Genomic DNA, 27877 nt, shown 5'->3' on the forward strand with positions numbered 1-27877 from the left:
ACTCTACACAGACACAGTTCCTGTGACGGACAAAAATAGCTTCGATGGAGGTACTGAAGAGGCGATTTCATGTGAGTGTTATGAGTGCTTCTCAGGGCCTCGCTGTGCAGATGCTATCGAGAATTGCAGCGCAAATGTAGACAGGCAAGAAGGCTAACATTTCTTTCTTTTTCTTTGCATGAAATTGGAAATTCTATTTGTAAGATTTACTTCTTGGCATTTATAGCATATGCTTTAACAATGGATTAAACTATACGTGTTGAAAACGAAGGGGAATTAACTGTTGAAAAGGTTTCTGAGGTTCAGGCTTGCTCCCTCCAGGAAAATTGCTATTCAAGATACCTAGGGGTGTTTATCTAATGGCCTTTTTCCTTGCATGTGTACACAGAAAGAGTAGGGGGAGGGAAAGAAGCATGATTTTGGGCAATAGCTCATTTGATTAGGTCGAGCAAAGGTGACCAAGATATCTTTAAGATCAAGCGTTGTATCACTACCTGCATACAAATTGCTGGATAAGGTACCCCCACACGTAGGTGGGTAATTTGTAGTTGCCCTAACCCCCTTTGCAAATAACAATAACCTTCTCCATCACATGTGAGCATCACCCCTAGCAGTCACTTTCGCCCATCTTGCTGCATGAATTCATTTTTCCTCTTGGGATTCTCTTTTTGGCATGGGAAAATGTGGACTTTTGCTAGATTTTCCAACCGTATGATGGAGACACACTTTTCTATGTGTGCTGTTTTTATTAATTTTTTTTCCATAAAAGGGGGGCGCTTGTGAATTATATTAGAAGAACAAAATTACATGATATGCTCATATACAAAACATGTCATGACCGTATACAAAAGCCATCTCAAAATATAGACCGTCCTGCCACCTAGTTACAAGGCTAATTTCATGTACATCATAATGTTCAGCATCTAGGAAGATCATTCAGAACTTTTTGGATGTGTTGGAGCAGCCTTGCCTGTACAGCTTTTCACCTTCATTCCTGCACTCGTCAATCATCCTTTGAAGGTGAGTATATAACCGATCAAGCAACACCTCTTGTTGCTTGTTTATGTTTGAGTATATTACCCATACACTCGGTCAGCACCTTGTAATTAGCTTGGTAGAGACTGCAAATTAAGAGTAGCAAACACAGTTCTCAGACTTTTAGTCCGGTAAGAGCCATCAAATAACCTGTTATTCCTCTCCTTCCAAATGACCCATAAAAATTCACCCCTAATTCTGTTCCATACAACTGAAAAGGTGGAGACCGAGTCTCCCAGTAGCATCTGCTTCCAATTCGGGCAAAAGCCCAGTGAAGAATAGAGCGGAGCCAACATTCTTTGAATTTTAATACAATTCATAAACAGGTGAGGGATATCCTCCACTTCCCTTTGGCAGTAGACACACAAGCCCGGCCCTAACCCTACTTTCTAAATACGACTACTTGTCCACACAGCTTTATGCAAGATTAACCAAAGCAGAACTGAATGTTTAGCTGGTATTCCACTATTCCACATAGACTTGAACTTAAAGTGCCACTGCGTCCTGTCCAGAGACACATTCCAACGAGCATTAAGTAGAACATGAATTGGGGTAGGCAAAATAGGGGGCAGGGAAGGTGGGTGGGAGAACATACTCCCCTGCTGCCAGTAGATGGCCTTAGTCTAGGGAATAGTACCGAGGGACAGCATCCATTCGGATGCATTGGGGAAGCTAGGTCTCCTAGTTTTAACTAGATTCAGTTCCCACAGTTGAAGACGATGTCACAAAGTGATGATGTGGCTGCCCGCTCTGTTTAAACCCTAACCCTAAAAATCAAAAACCCTAATTCTACTGAAATTCTAACCCTAAAATTAGAAACCCTAATTCTTCCCTAACCCTAACCCTAATGCCACGTGGCATCTGTACAGATCTCCGTGATTTGCAGCGTGAATTGTGCTGGCAGCTTTTTGACAGTTTTTGAGCCATGCTACACAATTGTTGAGAGAGAGAGAGGGAATCTCTTTGCTTTATTTGAATAAGCAAGAGCGAGAGAAAGAGAAAAGCCTCTTTGCTTTATTTTAGCAAGAGGAAGAGAGAAAGAGAAACTGCTTTATTTTTGCAAAGCTTTTGAGCTTTTGATTTTCAGCTTTTGGGGCTCTGCTTTTGGCATCCCTTGTACTCTTTAAATAAGTGGGGAGGCCACTCACAACTTAGAGCATGTGGACGCAGAGTCTGAGTGTGAGCGCCTGCCCGCACTCTTGTACTTTGAACTCAGATTAATACAAAAAGAAAGACCGAAAGGGGCGCCAGTCTTTGGGGCCAATACTCTAGGCATGGAACTCCGCCGGGCCAGTGTGAATCAATTGTGAACTGTGACTGTTTTGAAGTGGTTGTTTGGTGCTGTCGCGGTAGATTCTTGACTTGGAGTGTCCTAGTTTGTTACAGACGAGCCTTGTGGATTAGCTCTATATCATTGAGCCACCTGCATTCGGTACTGTGCCACAAGTCTTGCCATTTAACTAGCCGTTTACGGTGAATTCTCCTTGCTGTACGGCATTGCTGTAAGCTGAGAGGGAGAATAGGGGGGAGAGACCACCATAGAGAATCAAGTCCTCTGAGAGGGAAACTGTACTTGGAGTCCCTGTTAATTCGATGTGACTTCTGTATCGGTTCCACGAGTTCCACAATTACTTGAGGAGATCTGATCCGCTAGCACGAATTTCATTTGCCCCAAAGAAGATGGTGACCCAAGGGAGGTATTCCCAGCCATTCGTTTTACTGATTTTGAACTTGTGAAGGTTTCTGAATAGTAGAACCGCCCACTCTTCTTCCCTTTGCTCAAGAGCTCTGATGATTAATTTGACAACAAGTTTGTCCGCCCAAGCCGTGATGTTTGTAAGGCCTAATCCCCCTTCCTCCTTTGGGAGGCAACATATGTTCCACTGAACCTTAGCCATTCCTTGCTTTGGGGGATTTCCTGACCATAAAAGTTTTGATAGACTTTTATGATGCTCTTCAAGTGGGAGTCTACGGGACGCCATCAAGAAAGGAAGAATACCACATAGCTACATAGAAAATGCTCAATAACTATAGACCGTCCTGCTATGTTTGCTTGAAACCCCAACCATCTGTTGAGCTTGGTGGAGAATCTCTCAAGGACCCATTGCCATCTCTGTCCAAGCGTTACTCTGAAACCAAACGGAATGCCTAGCAATCGGATTATAACTCCATCTTGCAGAATCTTGCACCCTTGGCTGACAATCCAGTTTGGGAGGGGGGAGAGAGATGATCGAATACCTGTCTTCTTGTGATTGATTCGAGAACCTGAGGCCTTGCAGAAGAAGTCCAAGCATTCCTAGAATGATGCTAAGGATTGGTTATCATTCTGGAGAAGACCATTGGTATCGTTAGCGAATAGTGAGAGACACTGTTGCTGGCCATTAGGTAAAAGAATACCTTTGAGATTGCCACTAGCCCTTGTCTCATTGAATGGTATAGAGGGAAGGGGTCTGACACTGAGTTATTGAGGGCAACTCTAGCATGTGCATTCCAAGGATAGTGAGGACAAACCTTACCATCATGGGGCCAAACCCCATCATAACCAGACTCTGGATGATAAACGACCATTCCAACCTGTCATAGGCTTTATCGAAGTCTACTTTGACGAAAACAAAATCCTGGCCAGAAGCTTGAGCGTGTTTGATTCCCTCCCACATGTAGATAATTACTTCCATGATCCTTCTTCCCTTGATAAACCCCTTCTGCTCGGCACACAGCCACTCTGTCAAGGCCGGGGTAATTCTACTAGCAATGGCTTTCGCAAACACTCTATAAGAGGATGTTAACATGGTGAGGGGCCTCCAATTGGCCAACTGTTCCTTAGGGCCTTTTTTATGAAGGAGTTTGATAATACTAGTGTTAATGCTAATTGGGAGAGCTAAGAATTTGACTGCCTCATCCCATACCAACTTTAAGATTGGTGCTATCGTGTCTTTGAAAGCGTGGTAAAATTCTGCCGGCAACCCATCGATACCTGGGGTTTTCTTTATTTTAAGAGCATTGATAGCCCTCCTGATTTCCTGTATGGTGAGGTCAGAATCCAGTTGCCTGGCTATGCGGGGAGGGATAACCTGCTTTCGACTATTTTGAATCTGTTCTCTTGCTCCAATTTTGGCGTGGTTAGAGCTCTCTACTACCGGACTAAAGAGATTAGAGAAATGGGTGTGGACTAGGAGGATGTTCTCCTCCTGGGGATGGATGAAATGCATAGTCATTGGCCAATAAAACCGGCAATCAAGAAACCTCTTGTCCCACCGATGTGTACTCAAGATAAACTCGAGGACAAGTGAGTCAACCAACTTTTTGGGTCAAAGGAGAAGCAATTGAAGAAACGTAACAAGGGAGTTGACTTCCCTGGTTACTTGGGCCGAAAAACTCTTGACTTTCCTCTATTGTCCCCAGCATCCTACAGGCTTTCAGGACATAATCAAATGTAACCGCATTTAGACTAGCATTCTCAAGTTGCATTTGTTTAAAGAAATTGAGAACTTCCTCATCATGCCCAACATCCTGTCCTACTGCACTTCGACTACGACATGCTTGCAATAAACCCAGATTTAGTGTTATACCACCTGGATCAAATGGTATTAGAAGCGTCTTCTTTACTTTTCAACCCACATTGATTTTTCTTGCATCAATAGGCGACTGACATGCATCCATCTCATTGTCCAAAAACTTTATAAACTGCACATCAACCTCAGATACACGTTTTGCATACTCTCCTGAACCTTGCTTTGCAAGCCATTTTGGGTCATAGACTCCATCATATGGTATGGTAGCATCACTCTTCTCCAAGACATTGGAATAGCTCCTCAATTCATGTGATTGCAATTGGAGATCTTGGTCCAAAATCTGATTCGAATACTCATGTTCGATAACTGCTTGAAAATCATCCCAGCTTTGTCTATGTTTTTCCTAAATCTCTCGAACGCGACCATTAATTTTAGGTATCAGTTATTCCATCTCTTGCACATAAACCTGGAGATAACCAACAATATCATATCCATCGAATAATTTCTTCTCATTATACACAAACTGCAGAGCGATTTCCACTGTTGTTTCAATCCATTCTTCTTCTAGTTTTGCTACCTGACCATGCGCTGAAGCATCTGTATAATCTCTCCTTTGGCTGTTGAGGCATTGTCCACTCCATACGCCATAGTTTCTTCAATCTGATCCAAAATATCTTCTCCTACTGCAGTTATCATCACTCCAACCCCAGCTCTTTCGCGTTGGGTCCACCACAAATGTCAAGAAGAGTTGTGCGCAGTGGCGGGAAGACGCCGGGTCCCTAGTTGTGGGAGTTTGTAGCTGAGATAAAGAAAGTAATTAAAATCACTTAAGTGAAAGCGGATATATACAGAGGGCTGATCCCTAATCACTGATCTCTGAACATTGCAGATATATATAAATCCTGGTGACAATCCTATGATTCCCAAATGCTGGTGCTCAAACTCAGTTATGGAATTCTGGAGTGGGTTGGGTAGATAGGTAGCCGGAGGGTCCGATCTCCCTCGCATAGCCCTTGCTTGCCAACCGCTCCTCCGACCATGAATTTTTCAAATCCCCTTTTATTCAAGCTTAGCCCAAACCATGAAGTGGACGTATTTTTTCCTGTTGTCGCTTTTCTTCTCCATCCATGCCTTCTTGGCTACTGCCTTCAACACTTTCTTCTTTTTCAGCTTGCTAGTTAGTATTCACCAATTTTTGTTACAGAGTTTCAAAAAATCCAAAATCTGTTTTGTGTCATCCTCCGTTGCACCTGGTGACCCATGACAAGGCATGAGCCCCAATTGACTAGGATGCACTTGAGGATGTGAGAAGCCGGCTATGAGTCCCCAATTGCTGCAAACCGCTGGATCGGCATATATAGTGTTCCTCCGTTTCTGGCTCTATGTCACATAGCTCGCATATCCGCTCCTTTGGGGGTGTCGAAGTGTATCTCCCTATCTCTATGTACAGCTGATGAGAGGAAGTGCGAAGCTGGCCTAGCGCACATCGGAGCCCATGCTGTAACAAACTTGGACACCCCAAGTCAAGTAACTACCGCGACACAACAGAGATTCACTTCAAAACAGTTCACAATCCACAATTAGGTTGACACGGCCCGGCGTAGTTCCGTGCCAAGAGGTATTGGCCCCAAAGATTGGCGCCCCTTTTGGTATTTCTTTTTGTATCGATCTGTGTTCAAAGTACAAGAGAGTGGGTATGTGCTCACTCTCAGACTCTACGTCCAAATGCTCTGAGAAGTGAGGCCTTGCCCACTTATTTAAAGATACAAGGGATACCCAAAAACAGAGCCCCAAAAGCACTTAAACTTAAAAGCTTCTCAAATTAAAGCAATAGGCCCAAAAGCTGCCAGTCAATTCAGCCAGCGCAAATAACGCAAATCCGTACAGTGCCACATCAGCAGCGCTGCAAATCTCGCCACAAAATCCGGAATTCCTTACGATAGGCCACGTCAGCATGTTATCACATATTGCGGGAGTTCCGTAATGTGCCACGTGTCAGCCCTTTTCAGGTGTGTCCGGGGTTAGCCACGTCACAATTTTGTGACATACCCCCCTCTTGAAAGCATTATAATCGCCCTCGATTATGCCTGCAAAATAGACAGAGGCCATAAACTGTCTTAGCAGACACTGACTGTTAGTACCGACGCACTGGGCACAACACATCTAGCACATGGACCAATGGACAGTCACATCACATGACAAATCACATTCAAAATCATTCCAAATCTCAGACCATGATTAATCGGCAATGTATTTAGCAATCGCATCTAGATCCAGTCGGGACCTCATAGATGCCCGATTAACTAATCCATATTGCAATCATGTCTATAGAGATTTATGAGACCGAATTGTTGCAGTTATTTCGTCTTTCAATTCCTACACTCAAACAAGTCAAGTACAAATCAATCAGTTTCATATTCATTTTCGGGAATTCCAGTTCATAAAGTCATACAACAGAATACTGTCAGCCTGGCAGTATCCATGAAACCCAAAGGGACATCAGTGATTCTATATCAAAAATCGGGGCAATCTGTTGACAAAGGAGCGGAGTGACTCCCCTCTTGTGCAAACCCGCTGGAATTGGAGCTGATCTCTTGAGACAGCTAATTCTAGTGTTGAAGGATTTCAGCTACTTAGAGTAGAAAGAGTTCAGACAGCAGACTAGACAGAAATCAGTGACTAGACTGAAATATGAATACTGAAATGAGAATCAGACTTAAAGACTGGAATAAAGTTCAGATTCAGATTCAGAAGACTGTTGAGAAGTTAGTATCACTGGAATATATATATATCATGATTGAGATTATAGTGAATATGATTACAGAGAGAGAAAGTGTAGCCGATAATACTGCCACTGATGCTCAAGTGCAATTATAGCTGAAAGCGCTAATACAAGTGATAACATTTGCCAACCCGATATCAAAGTAATGGGCCCTATTTATATGCTTCGGGTTTACCGTAGTAATTACTCTAGTAATTACTAAGTGATTCACTACCCATCTTCTAAGAACACGTTCCCACATGGTGACGCGCTAGCCGTCTACATCCTTCCCTTCTTTCTTGAATTTTGGCAAGATTCCAAAATTTCTGAAAAATCCATTGTTTGGTTCTGATGTGGAACTGAAAAATCCATCGTCTGGTTCTGATGTTGACAATCCATCTTCTGGTGGATTGTCAGAGTCTGACATTGAGAAGATGGTGAAGGATGCAGAACTCTAGAAAAGAGCACTATCTTTTCGAGAGGCAGCTGAAAAGGCCAAGGTGGAGCTATCATCTCTCCCTGCCTGCTGAGAAGAAAAGTCGCCCCTGAATTCTGAGATAGAACTACCCAGTATCCTTCCATTGGACCGTCTTCCTTTTGCCCTTGTTCTTTGACCGTGTTGGTGTCTGAGAAGTCCCAGCATCAGCATTCTCCTTCTGAATTAGTCGGTAAATGGCCTCCTGCTCAAGCTGATCCCGCCGGTCTGTGGTCATCTCTACCTCATAAGGTGTGAGAGAATGATAGGTTTTGGTGTCAGGATCATAGAGTGTACGCTTGCCCTTGCTCAATCTGGTTCTGGCCAGTTTATGACAATGCGAAGCAGTATGGATCCATCCTTCGGGAAGAGGCTGATTGGTTTTGACGCGAGCTTCGAAAAGAATCTCAGCCATCTCCCTGTACTGCGGTGCCAAACCCGGGTTTGCTCCAATGTCTTTCTCAGGCAGTTTGGAAGATTCGACCGTGAGCTGTAGTAGCTGATTAGTAATATTAGTCAATCCTCTGACCTGAATCTTCCACTGGCCCATACACAGCTGAATCCTGTGTAGCTCTTCCTTCATTGCCTGGATGTCATTGATTTGAAGAGCATCATTGAGCAATGTCTGCCAAGTCTTCCATTCCACAGTTGATCGCTCATACCAATCCCTAAGCTCATCAGTTATTTTGAAATATGTGAGTCGATCAACTGGTTCTTGATGTTGAGGATACAACACTGGAAAAAATCTTGGCAACTCAGTTTCTCTTGCTGGAACAGCATACAAGAGAACTGGAGAATCAGGCACAAATTCCAGGAAATTCAGAACTGTCTGGTTCTCTTGTTGCATCATCTTCCTAGTAATTCTTACTAGCTGAAATAGGGTTCGGAGAGCAGTTGCCTGTGCTCCTACTGACATTCGCGTTTGGGGTCCTCTGCTAGTGGCTGTCTGGTTCTCCAGGATAGCTTTCACTCTCTGGTCCAAAACACCTCTGGCAGTTTGTAGCTGTACCAGAACATCCTTAAGTTGGACCCTAACATCCTTCATGCAGCGGTAAGTTGGTTTGTTACCCAGTAGAAGTTCCAGTTCTAGAGCTAAAGAGTGACAATCTACAGTAGACTGTCTTTGCCTGTGCGGGTTTACCACTTTCTCATCAGCATTGAGTATCCATTCTGGAACTCGTTCCAACAGCTGCACTGTACTGGGATGCGGAGGTAGTCTGCAGGCTTCTTTATCATGGAAAGCCGCAGATTTCCAATGTTCCACCATTTCCCTGGCTCCCAGATCAAACTTTATTACTCAGAGACTAGAGAAACTGGGTTAGAAGAAGTCACTAAGGAACTGGAGGTTGTTGATCAAGAGAGCAAGAGATCAAGAACCACTTTCTCATCAGCATTGAGTATCCATTCTGGAACTCGTTCCAACAGCTGAACTGTACTGGGATGCGGAGGTAGTCTGCAGGCTTCTTTATCATGGAAAGCCGCAGATTTCCAATGTTCCACCATTTCCCTCTGCAACGATAGCCTGGGTTTCTTCAAGAGTTTCTCTTGATCTCTTGAGAATCAGATTGGAGGAGTTTCCAGAATCAGATATTTTTGGTCTTTTCCATGTGCAACCAGTTCCAGCTTCAGAACCAGTACCTGAAGAATCAGATCAGGCTGATTGAAGAACCAGTACCAGTATGGTCCAGCCAGAGTGGGAATCAGTTCAGAACCAGTATGAACACATTTTCCAAATTTTAAGTGGCCAACGGTCAAATGGTATGCCAGTGATAATTATTACAAGGATGGGTTGCAGTCTTGTCCAATGCATGTTTGCCACGTCAGCAACGGCGCACACAAGTCTAGGTGCGGCGAGTGGTGGAGCTTTTATGGCGTGAACACGTATAACAGTCAGGAGAGTTAGCATTTTTCCTCATAAATCTCCCGCGCGACGTTTTCCTGCTCATTAACATCTGCAGCAGTAGCCCAATACAGAAATTGCCAGACATACCATGCCTTGAAAACAGTTTGAGATTTCAACTTGGCAGTCTGTTGAAGTACATTATGCGAGAGTATTTGACACAGGTTGATATGGACTTGTGGATCCAATATCTTGGCCAACAGCATAGCAAATAATTTTTCTGACACATAAGTTGGGTTATTCTTAAGACTGACTGCTTCGGCTACAAACCTGTAAGCAGCGGAGGCTTCCAGTCCTGCTACTGGAACTCCTTGAGCACTTGCCTTGCGCTTCTTTCGAGCTGCTTCATCCTCCTTTAGAGCAATACTTATTTGCTGCGCAGTTGCCACCGATGGTTTAGGCTCATTGGGCATCCGAAATGCAAATGCAATGGCTTCTGGTGTCACTGACACCCTCCTATTATTTATCATAGCACTGCTGTTTTCTACATCAAAGGAATCAAGAACTTGCTTGATGATCCCTGCATCAAAAGCAATCCTTGTCGCTTGCAATACAACTCGCAGATCCCAGAGTTGTAGCAGAGTCATTGCATGATCAGTAAAGACATATCGTTGGATTTTACTGTATGGAAGAACAGGAAGGCTTTCCTTTGCCTCTGCAATGATAGCCTGGGTTTCTTCAAGAGTTTCCTGCATCTTCTCTGAACGTTTCCTTCTACCCATACATTGTGAGGTCGACGAGGATGAAACAGGCGAAGGCGAAGAGGACTTACTTGTGTTAAAGCCGTTGCCTGGTGTCGCTGGTAAGGTTGTCTGACAGTCAGCTGTCTCGTCAGAGATTGAAGTTTGCGGCTGTAGTGAAGAAACCTCGGAGCTTGGCGATGGCGAATGGTTGACAGGAGGAAAACGCCGCGCGGGAGATTTATGAGGAAAAATGCTAACACTCCTGACTGTTATACGTGTTCGCGCCATAAAAGCTCCACCACTCGCCGCACCTAGACTTGTGTGCGCCGTTGCTGACGTGGCAAACATGCATTGGACAAGACTGCAACCCATCCTTGTAATAATTATCACTGGCATACCATTTGACCGTTGGCCACTTAAAATTTGGAAAATGTGTTTATACTGGTTCTGAACTGATTCCCACTCTGGCTGGACCATACTGGTACTGGTTCTTAAATCAGCCTGATCTGATTCTTCAGGTACTGGGTTTGAAGCTGGAACTGGTTGCACATGGAAAAGACCAAAAATATCTGATTCTGGAAACTCCTCCAATCTGATTCTCAAGAGATCAAGAGAAACTCTTGAAGAAACCCAGGCTATCGTTGCAGAGGGAAATGGTGGAACATTGGAAATCTGCGGCTTTCCATGATAAAGAAGCCTGCAGACTACCTCCGCATCCCAGTACAGTTCAGCTGTTGGAACGAGTTCCAGAATGGATACTCAATGCTGATGAGAAAGTGGTTCTTGATCTCTTGCTCTCTTGATCAACAACCTCCAGTTCCTTAGTGACTTCTTCTAACCCAGTTTCTCTGGTCTCTGAGTAATAAAGTTTGATCTGGGACCAGGGAAATGGTGGAACATTGGAAATCTGCGGCTTTCCATGATAAAGAAGCCTGCGGACTACCTCCGCATCCCAGTACAGTTCAGCTGTTGGAACGAGTTCCAGAATGGATACTCAATGCTGATGAGAAAGTGGTAAACCCGCACAGGCAAAGACAGTCTATTGCAGATTGTCACTCTTTAGCTCTAGAACTGGAACTTCTGCTGGGTAACAAACCAACTTACCGCTGCATGAAGGATGTTAGGGTCCAACTTAAGGATGTTCTGGTACAGCTACAAACTGCCAGAGGTGTTTTGGACCAGAGAGTGAAAGCTATCCTGGAGAACCAGACAGCCACTAGCAGAGGACCCCAAACGCGAATGTCAGTAGGAGCACAGGCAACTGCTCTCCGAACCCTATTTCAGCTAGTAAGAATTACTAGGAAGATGATGCAACAAGAGAACCAGACAGTTCTGAATTTCCTGGAATTTGTGCCTGATTCTCCAGTTCTCTTGTATGCTGTTCCAGCAAGAGAAACTGAGTTGCCAAGATTTTTTCCAGCGTTGTATCCTCAACATCAAGAACCAGTTGATTGACTCATATATTTCAAAATAACTGATGAGCTTAGGGATTGGTATGAGCGATCAACTGTGGAATGGAAGACTTGGCAGACATTGCTCAATGATGCTCTTCAAATCAATGACATCCAGGCAATGAAGGAAGAGCTACACAGGATTCAGCTGTGTATGGGCCAGTGGAAGATTCAGGTCAGAGGATTGACTAATATTACTAATCAGCTACTACAGCTCACGGTCGAATCTTCCAAACTGCCTGAGAAAGACATTGGAGCAAACCCGGGTTTGGCACCGCAGTACAGGGAGATGGCTGAGATTCTTTTCGAAGCTCGCGTCAAAACCAATCAGCCTCTTCCCGAAGGATGGATCCATACTGCTTCGCATTGTCATAAACTGGCCAGAACCAGATTGAGCAAGGGCAAGCGTACACTCTATGATCCTGACACCAAAACCTATCATTCTCTCACACCTTATGAGGTAGAGATGACCACAGACCGGCGGGATCAGCTTGAGCAGGAGGCCATTTACCGACTAATTCAGAAGGAGAATGCTGATGCTGGGACTTCTCAGACACCAACACGGTCAAAGAACAAGGGCAAAAGGAAGACGGTCCAATGGAAGGATACTGGGTAGTTCTATCTCAGAATTCAGGGGCGACTTTTCTTCTCAGCAGGCAGGGAGAGATGATAGAAAACCCAAGGAAAACCAAAAAGACGCAAAGTAGGCCATAAAATTGATTTTTGGTTCTAATTTTATCAAAATAACTCCTAACTCATTGAAACTTTGTAGGATTGTTGTTAAACGCATCTACAAGCTATCTACAACCAAAAAGCACCATTTTGACACAAAAGACATCATACGCGTATGATGTCTATTTGCACTTACAGAGCCAAAACTGCTCATTTGTCATCATACATCCATTATATATATCTAATACATGCTACATATGAAATTTGGAACCATTTGGTCAAGAGGATCACCCCATTAGCCCAATTGAGGGAAAATCCTTCACCTAAAGCCTATTTTTGGCCCAAATCCAACATACTCAAGTCCAAACCAAGATTTGAGTAGGAACAGTCCTTCACTAGTACATGGGGAGTCCACAGAACCAATCCCATGCAAAATTGATGAAAAAGACATCATACGCGTATGATGTCTCTAGAGCCATTTTTAGCCCAAAATCTATCCAAACTTCATAAATCCACTGAATAAGCCTATCTAAAGCCAAATCCAAGCTTATAGAGAAATTTGGTCCAAAATTTTAGCTCGGTTTTTGGGTATCCCTTGTATCTTTAAATAAGTGGGCAAGGCCTCCCTTTGAGAGTGAGCACCTACCCACTCTCTTGTACTTTGAACACAGATCGATACAAAAAGAAATACCAAAAGGGGCGCCAATCTTTGGGGCCAATACCTCTTGGCACGGAACTACGCCGGGCCGTGTCAACCTAATTGTGGATTGTGAACTCTTTTGAAGTGAATCTCTGTTGTGTCGCGGTAGTTACTTGACTTGGGGTGTCCAAGTTTGTTACAGCATGGACTCCGACGTGCGCTAGGCCAGCTTCGCACTTCCTCTCATCAGCTGTACATAGAGATAGGGAGATACACTTCGACACCCCCAGAGGAGCGGATATGCGAGCTATGTGACATAGAGCCAGAAACGAAGGAACACTATATATGCCGATCCAGCAGTTTGCAGCAATTGGGGACTCATAGCCGGCTTCTCACATCCTCAAGTGCATCCTGTTCAAATGGGGCTCATGCCTTGTCATGGGTCACCAAGTGCAACGGAGGATGACACAAAACAGATTTTGGATTTTTTGAAACTCTGTAACAAAAATTGGTGAATACTAACTAGCAAGCTGAAAAAGAAGAAAGTGTTGAAGGCAGTAGCCAAGAAGGCATGGATGGAGAAGAAAAGCGACAACAGGAAAAAATACGTCCACTTCATGGTTTGGGCTAAGCTTGAATAAAAGGGGATTTGAAAAATTCATGGTCGGAGGAGCGGTTGGCAAGCAAGGGCTTATGCGAGGGAGATCGGACCCTCCGGCTAACCTTCTACTATCTACCCAACCCACTCCAGAATTCCATCACTGAGTTTGAGCACCAGCATTTGGAATCATAGGATTGTCACCAGGATTTATATATAATCTGCAATGTTCAGAGATCAGTGATTAGGATCAGCCCCTCTGTATATATCCGCTTTCACTTAAGTGATTTTAATTACTTTCTTTATCTCAGCTACAAACCTCCCACAATAGGGACCCGGCGTCTTCCCGTCCACTGCGCCAACTCCTTCTTGGCATTTGTGGTGGACCCAACGCGAAAGAGCTGGGGTTGGAGTGATATAACTGCAGTAGGAGAAGATATTTTGGATCAGATTGAAGAAACTATGGCGATGGGGTGGACAATGCCTCGACAGCCAAAGGAGAGATTATACAGATGCTTCAGCGCAAGGTCAGGTAGCAAGACTAGAAGAAGAATGGATTGAAACAACAGTGGAAATCGCTCTGCAGTTTGTGTATAATGAGAAAAATTATTCGATGGATATGATATTGTTGGTTATCTCCAGGTTTATGTGCAAGAGATGGAAATACTGATACCTGAAATTAATGGTCGCGTTCGAGAGATTCAGGAAAAACATAGACAAAGCTGGGATGATTTTCAAGCAGTTATCGAACATGAGTATTCGAATCAGATTGGACCAAGATCTCCAGTTGCAATCACATGAATTGAGGAGCTATTCCAATGTCTTGGAGAAGAGTGATGCTACCATACCATATGATGGAGTCTATGAGCCAAAATGGCTTGCAAAGCCAGGTTCAGGAGGGTATGCAAAACGTGTATCTGAGGTTGATGTGCAGTTTATAAAGTTTTTTGGACAATGAGATGGATGCATGTCAGTCGCCTATTGATGCAAGAAAAAATCAATGTGGGTTGAAAAGTAAAGAAAGACGCTTCTAATACCATTTGATCCAGGTGGTATAACACTAAATCTGGGTTTATTGCAAGCATGTCGTAGTCGAAGTGCAGTAGGACAGGATGTTGGGCATGATGAGGAAGCTCTCAATTTCTTTAAACAAATGCAACTTGAGAATGCTGGTCTAAATGCGGTTACATTTGATTATGTCCTGAAAGCCTGTAGGATGCTGGGGACAATAGAGGAAAGTCAAGAGTTTTTCGGCCCAAGTAACCAGGGAAGTCAACTCCCTTGTTACGTTTCTCTTTCAGCTTGCTTCTCCTTGACCCAAAAAGTTGGTTGACTCACTTGTCCTCGAGTTTATTTTCAGTACACATCGTGGGACAAGAGGTTTCTTGATTGCCGATTTTTATTGGCCAATGAGTATGCATTTCATCCATCCCCAGGAGGAGAACATCCTGCTAGTCCACACCCATTTCTCTAATCTCTTTAATACGGTAGAGAGCTCTAACCACGCCAAAATTGGAGCAAGAGAACAATTCAAAATAGTCGAAAGCAGGTTATCCCTCCCCGCATAGCCAGGCAACTGGATTCTGACCTCACCATACAGGAAATCAGGAGGGCTATCAATGCTCTTAAAATTAAAGAAACCCCAGGTATCGACGGGTTGCCGCAGAATTTTACCACGCTTTCAAAGACACGATAGCACCAATCTTAAAGTTGGTATGGGATGAGGCAGTCCAATTCTTAGCTCTCCAATCAGCAAAACACTAGTATTATCAAACTCCTTCAGAAAAAAGGCCCTAAGGAACATTGGCCAATTGGAGGCCCCTCACCATGTTAACATCCTCTTATAGAGTGTTTGCGAAAGCCATTGCTAGTAGAATTACCCCGCCTTGACAGAGTGGCTGTGCGCCGAGCAGAAGGGGTTTATCAGGGAAGAAGGATCATGGAAGTAATTATCTACATGTGGGAGGGAATCAAACACGCTGAAGCTTCTGCCAGGATTTGTTTTCGTCAAAGTAGACTTCGATAAAGCCATGACAGGTTGAATGGTCCGTTTATTCATCCAGAGTCTGGTTATATGGGGGTTGGCCTCATGATGATAAGGTTTGTCCTCACTCTCCTTGGAATGCACTGCTAAGTTTTTTGCCCTCAATAACTCACTGTCAGACCCCTTCCCTCTATACCATTCAATGAGACAAGGATGCCCCCTTGCCCCTCTCCTATTTGCTATCTCTGCAGACGCCCTCAACTGGTTAGTCAAAGCCAAAATGGCTAGTGGCAATCTCAAAGTATCTTTTACCTAATGGCCAGCAACAGTGTCTCTCACTATTCGCTGACGACACCAATGTCTTCTCCAGAATGATAACCACTCCTTAGCATCATCTAGGAATGCTTGGACTTCTTCTGCAAGGCCTCAGGTTCTCGAATCAATCACAACAAGACAGGTATTCGATCATCTCTCTCCCCCCTCCCAAATTGGATTGTCAGCCATGGGTGCAAGATTCTGCAAGATGGAGTTTAAATCCGATTGCTAGGCATTCCGTTTGGTTTCAGAGTAACGCTTGGAGAAGATGGCAATGGGTCCTTGAGAGATTCTCCACCACCAAGCTCAACAAATGGTTGGGTTTCAAGCAAACATAGCAGGACGGTCTATAGTTATTAAGCATTTTCTATGTAGCTATGTGGTATTCTTCCTTTCTTGCTGGCTCCCCCAGACTCCCACTTGAAGAGCATCATCAAAGTCTATCAAAACTTTTATGGTCAGGAAATCCCCCAAAGCAAGGAATGGCTAAGGTTCAGTGGAACATATGTTGCCTCCCAAAGGAGAAGGGGGATTAGGCCTTACAAACATCACGGCTTGGGCGGACAAACTTGTGTCAAATTAATCATCAGAGCTCTTGAGCAAAGGGAAAAGAAAGTGGGCGGTTTCTACTATTCAGAAACCTTCACAAGTTCAAAATCAGTAAAACGAATGGCTGGGAATACCTCCCTTGGGTCACCATCTTCTTTGGGGCAAATGAAATTCGTGCTAGCGGATCAGATCTCCTCAAGTAATTGTGGAACTCGTGCAACCGATACAGAAGTCGCATCGAATTAACTGGACTCCAAATACAGTTTCCCTCTCAGAGGACTTGATTCTCTATGGTGGTCTCTCCCCCCTATTCTCCCTCTCAGCTTACAGCAATGCCGTACAGCAAGGAGAATTCACCGTAAAGGGCTTGTTAAATGGCAAGACTTGTGGCACAGTACCGAATGCAGTTGCTCAATGATATAGAGCTAATCCACAAGGCTCGTCTGTAACAAACTAGGACACTCCAAGTCAAGAATCTACCGCGACAGCACCAAACAACCACTTCAAAACAGTCACAGTTCACAATTGATTCACACTGGCCCGGCGGAGTTCCGTGCCTAGAGTATTGGCCTCAAAGACTGGCGCCCCTTTCGGTCTTTCTTTTTGTATTAATCTGAGTTCAAAGTACAAAGTGCGGGCAGGCGCTCACACTCAGACTCTGCGTCCACATGCTCTAAGTTGTGAGTGGCCTCCCCACTTATTTAAAGAGTACAAGGGATGCCAAAAGCAGAGCCCCAAAAGTAAAATAAAATCAAAAGCTCAAAAGCTTTGCAAAAACAGTATCAAGCAAAGCTTTCTCTTTCTTTCTCTTCTTGCTAAAATAAAGCAAAGAGGCTTTTCTCTTTCTCTCGCTCTTGCTTATTCAAATAAAGCAAAGAGATTCCCTCTCTCTCTCTCAACAATTGTGTAGCATGGCTCAAAAACTGTCAAAAAGCTGCCAGCACAATTCACGCTGCAAATCACGGAGATCTGTACAGATGCCACGTGGCATTAGGGTTAGGGTTAGGGAAGAATTAGGGTTTTGATTTTAGGGTTAGGGTTTGAGTAGAATTAGGGTTTTTGATTTTTAGGGTTAGGGTTTCAACAGAGCGGGCAGCCACATCATCACTTTGTGACATCGTCTTCAACTGTGGGAACTGAATCTAGTTAAAACTAGGAGACCTAGCTTCCCCAATGCATCCGAATGGATGCTGTCCCTCGGTACTATTCCCTAGACTAAGGCCATCTACTGGCAGCAGGGGAGTATGTTCTCCCACCCACCTTCCCTGCCCCCTATTTTGCCTACCCCAATTCATGTTCTACTTAATGCTCGTTGGAATGTGTCTCTGGACAGGACGCAGTGGCACTTTAAGTTCAAGTCTATGTGGAATAGTGGAATACCAGCTAAACATTCAGTTCTGCTTTGGTTAATCTTGCATAAAGCTGTGTGGACAAGTAGTCGTATTTAGAAAGTAGGGTTAGGGCCGGGCTTGTGTGTCTACTGCCAAAGGGAAGTGGAGGATATCTTGTTCTTCCATACAGTAAAATCCAACGATATGTCTTTACTGATCATGCAATGACTCTGCTACAACTCTGGGATCTGCGAGTTGTATTGCAAGCGACAAGGATTGCTTTTGATGCAGGGATCATCAAGCAAGTTCTTGATTCCTTTGATGTAGAAAACAGCAGTGCTATGATAAATAATAGGAGGGTGTCAGTGACACCAGAAGCCATTGCATTTGCATTTCGGATGCCCAATGAGCCTAAACCATCGGTGGCAACTGCGCAGCAAATAAGTATTGCTCTAAAGGAGGATGAAGCAGCTCGAAAGAAGCGCAAGGCAAGTGCTCAAGGAGTTCCAGTAGCAGGACTGGAAGCCTCCGCTCCTTACAGGTTTGTAGCCGAAGCAGTCAGTCTTAAGAATAACCCAACTTATGTGTCAGAAAAATTATTTGCTATGCTGTTGGCCAAGATATTGGATCCACAAGTCCATATCAACCTGTGTCAAATACTCTCGCATAATGTACTTCAACAGACTGCCAAGTTGAAATCTCAAACTGTTTTCAAGGCATGGTATGTCTGGCAATTTCTGTATTGGGCTACTGCTGCAGATGTTAATGAGCAGTTAAAGTTGGCTTGGAGTGAGCAGCCTATTTCTGAACCTAAGAAAATTGAACTGTCCTCAGACGAGGAGGAAACGGACAGTCTAACGATTTCCAATGACCTGAAAAGGAAAGCCACTGCAGAGGAAGCTGGCAGTTCAAAGAAGCCAAGAATTACACTGACAAAAAGCAGTGAGTTTCTGAAGCAAATAGAAAGCCAGGTTAAGGCAGTGAGCACTGAGAAAGCTGAGAGAAGTAAAACGGAGCAGCATATTGTTCAGCAAACTATGCCTGATCAGTTAGTTGGTGCTACTGGGAAAGATCAGGTAAAGCCAGTCACTAAGGCAAAGGTACCAGACCAGTCAGGGGACAAAGGCAAGAATCAACTGGATAAGGGGAAAGGTCCAGCGTCCTCAACTATGTCTGAAACAGTTCCTGTCATTTCTCAAAACCCTCTGCAACTGGTTAAAAAGGATAAGTTACAGCAAATGCAAACTTAGAAATTAAGAGGGCATCTCTTACTCACCAAAACTGATTATGCATCTCTACCTTATGCAGCTCCTGTGGCAATATATGAACCAATTGATTCTGATCCAACAACGGTCAAAGACAGATGTTCAGTACTGATACAGTCCTCTTGGAATACCATTGTCAGCTGTATGGGACAATTGGTGGAGGCTGCAGGATCAGAAGATGAAGTTAAAAAGCTTAAAGCTGACTTGGCAGAAGCACATCATCAGATTGCCAGACTCCAGAAAGCCCAGGAAGTGCTGAACATACAACACAGGGTATTGGAAGCTCAATCAGAAAGAGCTCAGGAGTTGTTGAACAAAAAGTTAGCTAAAGCTGAATCTGAAATTATGATCATAAAGAATCAAAGGAATGAAGCATCGAGAGCTGCCGAGCGAGCTGAAATGGGGCTCAGAACGAAGCGGGATGAATTTAGAAAGCTACTATTACACCATCCAGCTCTGAAGCGTTCGCTGACGGACAGATACATCTACAATAGCTTGTCTGAAATTTTGAACCCCGCAGGCAATGCTGTTTTTGATTTAGAAAATTTAAAGTCCTTGATGGAAAGTCTGCAAAGTGATTTGCAGGACAAGGTGAGTGAGTTCAACAATGCTCTGATGAACCAAGCCATCATGGATTATATTGAGTAGCAGACATCCCCAGAGGAGGACGAAGAAGAAGAAGATGAAGCTGATAAGGAGGAGGATAATCAAGAAGCCGGGCATACACAGGATGATGATGATGCCTCACCACCATCTCCACCCCCAGGACCTGGTACTGGTGGGACAGGGCCAGATGAAGGAGGCCAGTCACAGCCAGACCAACCAGACTAGACTGAGGAACAGCAGGAAAGACAGGAAACAGAACAACAGTCGGCTCATCAGCAGACTGAAGAACAGCAGCCCAGTAACACTGGAGATAATCCAACTAATCAGTCCCATCATAGCAGAGAGGCTAAAGAGAAAATGAAGGTTAAGGATGAAGGACCAGTGAATGATCATCAGCATTCACTGCAGCTCATTACCTTGAATAAGCAGCTGAGACATCAACAAGCCTCCATCACCAGACAGTATCTGGAGGATGATGCTCTATGGACTGATTTAGAAAGGTTCCAAAGATTATATGTGGGAGCCAGGGAAATGGTGGAACATTGGAAATCTGCGGCTTTCCATGATAAAGAAGCCTGCAGACTACCTCCGCATCCCAGTACAGTTCAGCTGTTGGAACGAGTTCCAGAATGGATACTCAATGCTGATGAGAAAGTGGTTCTTGATCTCTTGCTCTCTTGATCAACAACCTTCAGTTCCTTAGTGACTTCTTCTAACCCAGTTTCTCTGGTCTCTGAGTAATAAAGTTTGATCTTTGCTCCATTATATACTCCCGGCAACATTAGTCCCGATAAATCTTTTAATCTGACCGTGCCATTGGAGAAGACCCAATCAACCTGAAAAGGTCATGCCCAGGCAATATTCAAATTCGGCTTCTTTGGACCCAGTCTTAACTGATATAGAAGCACTAAGTCTCCTTTCTGGAATTCTCAGACTTTAATTTGGCGATCATGCCAGTGCTTCCTTCTTTGTTGAACAATTTCCTGTTCCAATATAGCTCTTTGCCTGAGTTCATCTAACTGCATCAGTTCATCCAGTCTTTTCTTAAGATTATGGTTGAAGTCTAGTCCATACTTTACAGCCATTCTCAGACTAGGGATTATAAACTCCATAGGAACCACAGCTTCAGTTCCATACACCATTCTGAATGGTGTCATTCCAGTAGTTACCTTATAAGCTGTCCTATAAGCCCAGAGAGCAGTCTGAAGCTTCAAATCCCACTGGTCTGGTTTCTTTTATACCACCTTAGTGAGAATAGTCTTAATTGTCTTATTGCTACTTTCAGCCTGTCCATTGCATCTGGGATAGTAAGGAGTAGATTTCCGATGCTTGACTGAAAGCATATCCAATAGGATTTCCATAGTATCATTGATGAAATGTGTCCCTTGATCGGTCACAATTTCCACTGGACATCCATATCGGCAGACAATATTCTCAAACAGAAATCTTGCAGTTGACTTGGCTGTGTTGTCAGGAAGAGCCTTAGCTTCAACCCACTTGGTAACATAACAAGTAGCCATCACGATGTACTTGTTCTTCCTGGGAGTCACCTTCTTAAAAGGTCCCATAAAATCCAATCCCCATTTCATGAATACTCCAATGGTTGTATTGGCATTAAGGGAGTTATGTCTGCAGCTGTTGGTCAGCCTATTCTCTGGCATATATCACAAGTTTTACAAAAGCTTCTGACATCAGCAATCATTATTTGCCACCATAGACCTGCTTGCAGAATCTTCTTGTAGGTTACTTCGTTGGAAAAGTGTCCACCAGACTCTCCATTATGTGCCTCTGAGATAACTTGCATTCTTCCCTCCATTGGAACACATCTCCGAAGTATACCATCCACACCCAATCGATAAAGTACTCCCCCAATGATGGTAAATTTCAGGCTTTTTATGATCAGAGCCTTCTTCTGATTCTGTTTCCAATCTTCTGGAAAGGCACCTTGGAAAAGGAATTGATAAATATCATACCATTCAGGATCCACTGATTCTTCTGCTTCTAATTGAAATAAATCAGCATCCACTGGTTCATCTCTCAGAGGTGATTCTGAATATCCTTCTGTACTTCTGGAAAGGAAGTCAGCTCCACAGTGGTTTCGGCCAGGCTTATAGAAAATTCTGAACTCAAATTCCATAAGGAACATCATCCATCTTATCGGCCTGCCTTGAATAATGACTTGACTTTGTTAATCAGAAACAGAAGAGCTTGATGATCCACATAAAAATGGAATAACTTCCCCAATAGGTAATGCCTGAACATTGTAGCGCTAAAAACCATTTCGAGGGCTTCTCTTTCAGTAGTCGTATAGCCTTGTTCAGCCTGACTGAATCTCCGACTAGCAAAATAGACCGGATAGTCTGTCCTGCCATTTGGCTGAGCTAATATTGCCCCCATTGCCAATCCTGAAGCATCTACGTGTACATGAAAAATAATATCCCAATTCGGCTGCCTGAGGACTGGTTTACTTGTAATGGCTTTTTCAAATTCTGGAAACTCTCCTCACATTCAGCAGTCTAATTGAACTTACTGGTCTTCTTTGTAAGGTCATATAGTGGTACTGCTTGAGAAGCAAATTTGTGTACAAATCTTCTATAAAAATTCACATACCCCAAGAAAGAACTCAACTCAGAAGCAGTTCTAGGAGCTTTAGCTTGCTGGACACATTGTATTTTGTCATTGGCCATTTCTATTCCATTGTGGGAAACCACATGTCCTAGTAGCTATCCCTTCCAAACCAGAAATACTGATTTAAATGGATTCAAGCAAATCCTTTTCTCCTAATAGCGTTTAAAAACCATCTCTAGGAATAGAAGGTGCTGTTCCTCAGCTGAATAGACAGTTAAGTCATCCATGAAAATGGCGAGGAACTGATGAAGAAATTCATTAAACATCTCCATCATACACCGCTGAAAAGTAGTTGGTGCATTGCACAGGTCAGAAGGCATCACCAGATACATGAATGCTCCCCACTCAGAAAGTGGTCTTGGCCCAATCTGTAACTGGTTATAGCCGCTATAACCATCCATGAAGCTATACATCTCATATCTTGCGATCTCATCAAGCAACATATCAGTAAAAGGTAAGGGAAACGGATCCTTAATGGTCTGGGCATTTAGTTTCCTATAGTCGACACAAACCCTTAATTTCCCATTCTTCTTAGGAACGACGACTATTGGAAATAACCAATCACTACTTGCTACCTCCGTAATGAACCAAGCCTTGAGAAGATTATCATTCTCTTCCTTGACCTTCTTTGCATAGTTGGGGTTCATCCGGTATCTTTGCAATCTGAGTGGCTTAGCTTCTGGTTTCAGTGGTATTCGGTGCTGACAGACTTCAGGATCTACTCCCTTCAAATCTGTATATTCCCAGGCAAATACATCTTTATAGTTCTGGAACATTTTCTTTGCCTTTTCCTTCATTGCCGGTTTCAGGTGCTTGTTGACTTTGATCATTCTGGGATTTTCCTCTGATCCCAGGTTCCACTCCTCCACTTCTTGATCATCTGGAAGCAACCAATTTGATCCTCCTCCTTTTCGTTTGGTCGAATCTTCAGCGTAGTCCCAAGAAGGTCCATTCATCTCTGAATCATTATTCTGATTTAGTGGATCCTCTTCAGAACATACTGATGCTTCTATTTTGCCAGTATCCGTTGGTTCCTCCATTCTTCCAGTTAGCTGAATGGTTCTTTCCCCTGTATTGACTTCAGTAAACTGATCAGGGAATTGTCTTTTTTGCTTGTCAGCTTGTTCTTTGTTTATTAGGATTGCATTCAAATCAATTTTTGCCAAAGGAAAGATGTTCATTGCTGCTAGCATTCGCTCAATTTTCTTAGCTCGGTATTTCTAACAGAACTCCTTCGGCCTCAGTTCCTTTTTCCATCTCCTGGTGTTGTTGGTTTGGATTTTGATTTTGCCACTGGCCCCTTCTATGATTAAGGTCTGGTTGGCGTAGTCATGAACAGCATGTGCTGTTCTTAACCATGGGCGGCCTAATAGCATTCCATATGCTCCCTGGACATCCAAAACTAGGAAACTAGTTTTGAATTTTTCCCTCCCCACTCTTATCTGCATGTTTTCAATCATGCCCGTTGCTTGTACGACTCGATGATCTGCCATTCTTACTTTGAATGGTGTTGGTTTCATGTTAGTGATACCCATTCTTTGCTGAAGATGGGCTCCCAATATATCGACTCCTGCTCCTCCATCCAGTACGACGCTTGAGAGAGGTTCCCACCAGCCTTCAGGTCCACCGTTCTGGCCTCTGCCTCAGTCTTCCTGCGTTGTCTGATAAAGTTGGCCACCTCTGGTAAGGTCTTTCTTATATCCTCCAGTTCTACAGTCAGCTTCGGGATTCTCTCACAAATTTTCACATGAATTTCCTCTCGCTCCTGGTCAGACTGATTGTCAGAACTTGAAGAACTAGTGTCTTCACACTCTTCCACTCCCATTTCATCAGCTAGTCCGTGTACTACAGCCAGCATGGTCTCTGTCATGGCCGGTACTGACTGATCTTTATCAGTCGATTGGGCTGGTATCTTCTGAATGACCCTAGCCTTGGAACTTTCCGGCTGCTCTGGCAGCTTCTTAGCTAAATCCTCTGTGATTTTAGCTGCTAGTTCCCGCTGCTCTTGCCACTCATCTACCACCTTTTCTTTACCTTTGGCCTTCCAAACTTCCCTTTGCTGGGCCCACTTGCTGGTGTTAGGATTAGCTGGTACTTCTGAAATGTCTGGAATTTCTTCAATGATTACTTCCTTGCTCCTGGTAACTACTCTGATTGGGACTGGCTCTGGTGCCTTAGCCTCAGTAGCAGTCGTTACTGGTGCATCTGGACATTGGGTTGCAAAATGACCATACTTCTCACAGGTGTAGCAATTCATGCTTCTGGTCTGGAAGTTGCCTCTTCCTCTTCCTCTTCCCATTCTTGGTTGGTATCTGTCTCGTCCTTGACCAGTACCACTGGTACCTGGTCTTTCTTCTTGGGCTACTTTGATTGGCTCTGCCTTCACTGGTTCAGTGTAGGCAACCACTGATAGATCCTTTCCTTTCTTAAAATGATGAATTCGGATGCCACAATTATTCCATAGGTGACCGAAGGCCTTGCAGTAGGTACATTGTGGGCATTCCGTGGAGATGTGGTCCTTGGATTTACATCTTGAACACCAAGTCTCCATCTTCCGGACCGGCTGTCTTGTGTGGCTAATCTCTGCAATTTGCCTAGCCATTTCTTCAATTCTCTTGGTCCATGATCCTTTCTTTGATTTTTCCTTTGTCCGATTATCGGAGCTGCTGGATGTTTCACTGGAATCGGTTGCTTCAGTAGCCGAACTACTGCTACTGGTCCTTCGCTTCTTGTGGCTCTTTTCTTTCTTAGCCTGTTGTTCCAGTTTTAATGCTCGCTGGACCAGGTCGTTGGATTTCTTTGTAGGGGCTGGTACTTCTTGTTCTCTCAGCTTCTTGCTTCTGAACCCATTCAGAAACCATGCCCTTAATCTCTTCTCAGACGGTGGTTCTTGCAACTGTCTGGTCAGTTCTTTGATCTTTTGGACATAGTTGTGGACTGACAAATTCCTCTGTTTGATCTGATATAATTCACAGAGAATATCCTCATCCCCTCGATTGTCGGAATATTCCAACCTGAAGGCCTTAAGTAATTTATTATATGATCTCAGTTGGCATGCAGGGTAATGGTAATACCATTTCCTTGCTGCTTCCTCCAAGGTTTGTGGAAAGTATTCCCCCCAATCATCTTCATCAATGTTTTTTAGTTCAGCATACTGCTCAAAAGCTTGTATGTGAACATCAGGATCATCCTTTTTCCCTCCTTTCAACATGGGAAAGGAAATCTTCAGGGAAGCGGTGTAATCATTTCGATTACTGTTAATCCCGCCAGTTCTCTTCTTGGCTTCAGACTGACGCTTGGGAACCTTCTTGCAATTGTCAGTGTCAGCATCCCAGTCAATCTCTGTCTCTGCCTCGGTATCAGTATTCTCTCCGTTTTGTCTACTAGAAGTTCGGTGACTTCCCTTTCTGCCTTTGATATGCTCATCTTTCTGGCGAGACTGAGAACTCTTGGAACTCTTTGCCTTTCGTGCTTCCCGTTTTGCCCGTATGCGTCGAGAATGATTGGAGTGCTGTGAGTCCTGCGTCTCATCAGCCTGACTATGCTCCTCCTGAGCCTTAGTGTCAGTCATTTTCTCTTGCTTGGGGTCAGACTCTCTTCCTGACTCCTCAGGAATGGGGTCCACACGATTGGTAGATTTCCGGCCACGATTGGATTTTGGTGCCATTTGTTGAAAACTTCAACTGGGAGAAGAGTCTTTCAGTCAACGAGCTTCAGCTCTAGCCACCGTGATCGCCAAAATGGAATTGGAGCTGATCTCTTGAGACAGCTAATTCCAGTGTTGAAGGATTTCAGCTACTTAGAGTAGGAAGAGTTCAGACAGCAGACTAGACAGAAATCAGTGACTAGACTGAAATATGAATACTGAAATGAGAATCAGACTTAGAGACTGGAATAAAGTTCAGATTCAGATTCAGAAGACTGTTGAGAAGTGAGTATCACTGGAATATATATATATCATGATTGAGATTACAGTGAATATGATTACAGAGAGAGAAAGTATAGCCGACAATACTGTCACTGATGCTCAAGTGCAATTATAGCTCAAAGCGCTAATACAAGTGATAACAATTGCCAACCCGATATCAAAGTAATGGGCCCTATTTATATGCTTCGGGTTTACCGTAGTAATTACTCTAGTAATTACTAAGTGATTCACTACCCATCTTCTAAGAACACGTTCCCACATGGTGACGCGCCAACCGTCTTCACCCACCGCACTAGATTCGCCTATGCTAAAATCGGGGTTCTATCGGAGTAGACTATGCTAAACCGAATGCTTCAAGGCAAAGTTTCACAATCTGAGGAGTATCTGCTAGGTCCTCCTCCTCCATCCACTTTGCATCCAATGTAGGATAGTTCTTGAATTTAACCAAGAACCACCTAATCACTTTACCTTTAATCTTTCTATCTTCATGTGCCTGTATTTGTTCTGGAACGAGTATCTCCTCGCTTTCCTCCACTTCCGGTTGCTCATTTGGCTCCCCATCATTGGGCTCATCGCCTTTAAAAGGCTTCAAGAGACTCACATGAAAAGCATTGTGAATTCTCCAAGTATCAGGCAGCTTCAGTCTAAAGGAGACATCATTTATCTTTTATTTTATCTGGAAAGGTCCATAGTATCTCATGCTAAGCTTTGGAAAAAGCCGCTCCTTTCGCTTTTTCTTTCTTAGGCGTGCCTTCTCAAAACGTAAGAATCGTTCTCCTTTAATTTTAAATCGTGACGGTGTCGATCTACTCCCTTTTTGTGTTTTTCTTAGATTTCTCTAAAGCCTCCTGGACCTTGGCAAAAGCAATGTTCAAGTCCCTCGTGTACTAGTTGGCTTCAAAGATCTTATCTTTCGTGCTTAAGAAGGGTGGAACCTTCGGAGCACCTTCAATAATCTCAAATGGCGCCTTCCCCGTCGAAGAGTGAATCGTGTTATTGTAGGCAAATTCCACCAAAGGTAAAAACCTTTGCCATTGAGTCTTTTGATCCGAGATGTAAGACTTCAATAAATCCAGTACGACTGAATTTACTATCTCAGATTGCCCATCTGTCTGCTGGTGGAGTTCCGCCCAAGCTGAAATCGGGGTTCTATTGGAGTAGGCTATGCTAAACCGAATGCTTCAAGGTAAAGATTCACAATCTGAGGAGTATCTGCCAGGTCCTCCTCCTCCATCCACTTCGAATCCAATGCGGGATAGTTCTTGAATTTAACCAAGAACCACCTTATCGCTTTACTTTTATCTTTCTATCTTTATGTGCCAATATCTGTTCTGGAATGAGTATCTCCTCGCTTTCCTCCACTTCGGGTTGCTCATCTCGCTCCCCATCATCGGGCACATCGCCTTTAAAAGGCTTCACGAGACTCACATGAAAAGCATTGTGAATCCTCCAAGTATCGAGCAGCTTCAGTGTAACAGACTTGGACACTCCAAGTCAAGAATCAACCGCGACAGCACCAAACAACCACTTCAAAACAATTCACA

At 43.8% G+C, this 27877-nt stretch overlaps 1 protein-coding gene across 1 annotated transcript in view; it reads left to right on the top strand.

The window, feature by feature from the left end:
- LOC147434047 (tryptophan aminotransferase-related protein 3-like) overlaps positions 1-27877 on the top strand; it is a 42795-nt gene that overhangs the window by 332 nt on the left and 14586 nt on the right. The window contains exon 1 of the mRNA XM_086490659.1: positions 1-144. This exon is cut by the window's left edge and continues 332 nt beyond it. Within this exon, the coding sequence (XP_086346785.1) occupies positions 1-144 (144 nt within the window). The remainder of the gene's footprint in view (positions 145-27877) is intronic.

This window comes from Adiantum capillus-veneris, chromosome 19 (genome assembly GCF_014529385.1).
Source record: "Adiantum capillus-veneris isolate H3 chromosome 19, ASM1452938v2, whole genome shotgun sequence".
In the NCBI taxonomy this organism is placed as follows: Eukaryota; Viridiplantae; Streptophyta; class Polypodiopsida; order Polypodiales; family Pteridaceae; genus Adiantum; species Adiantum capillus-veneris.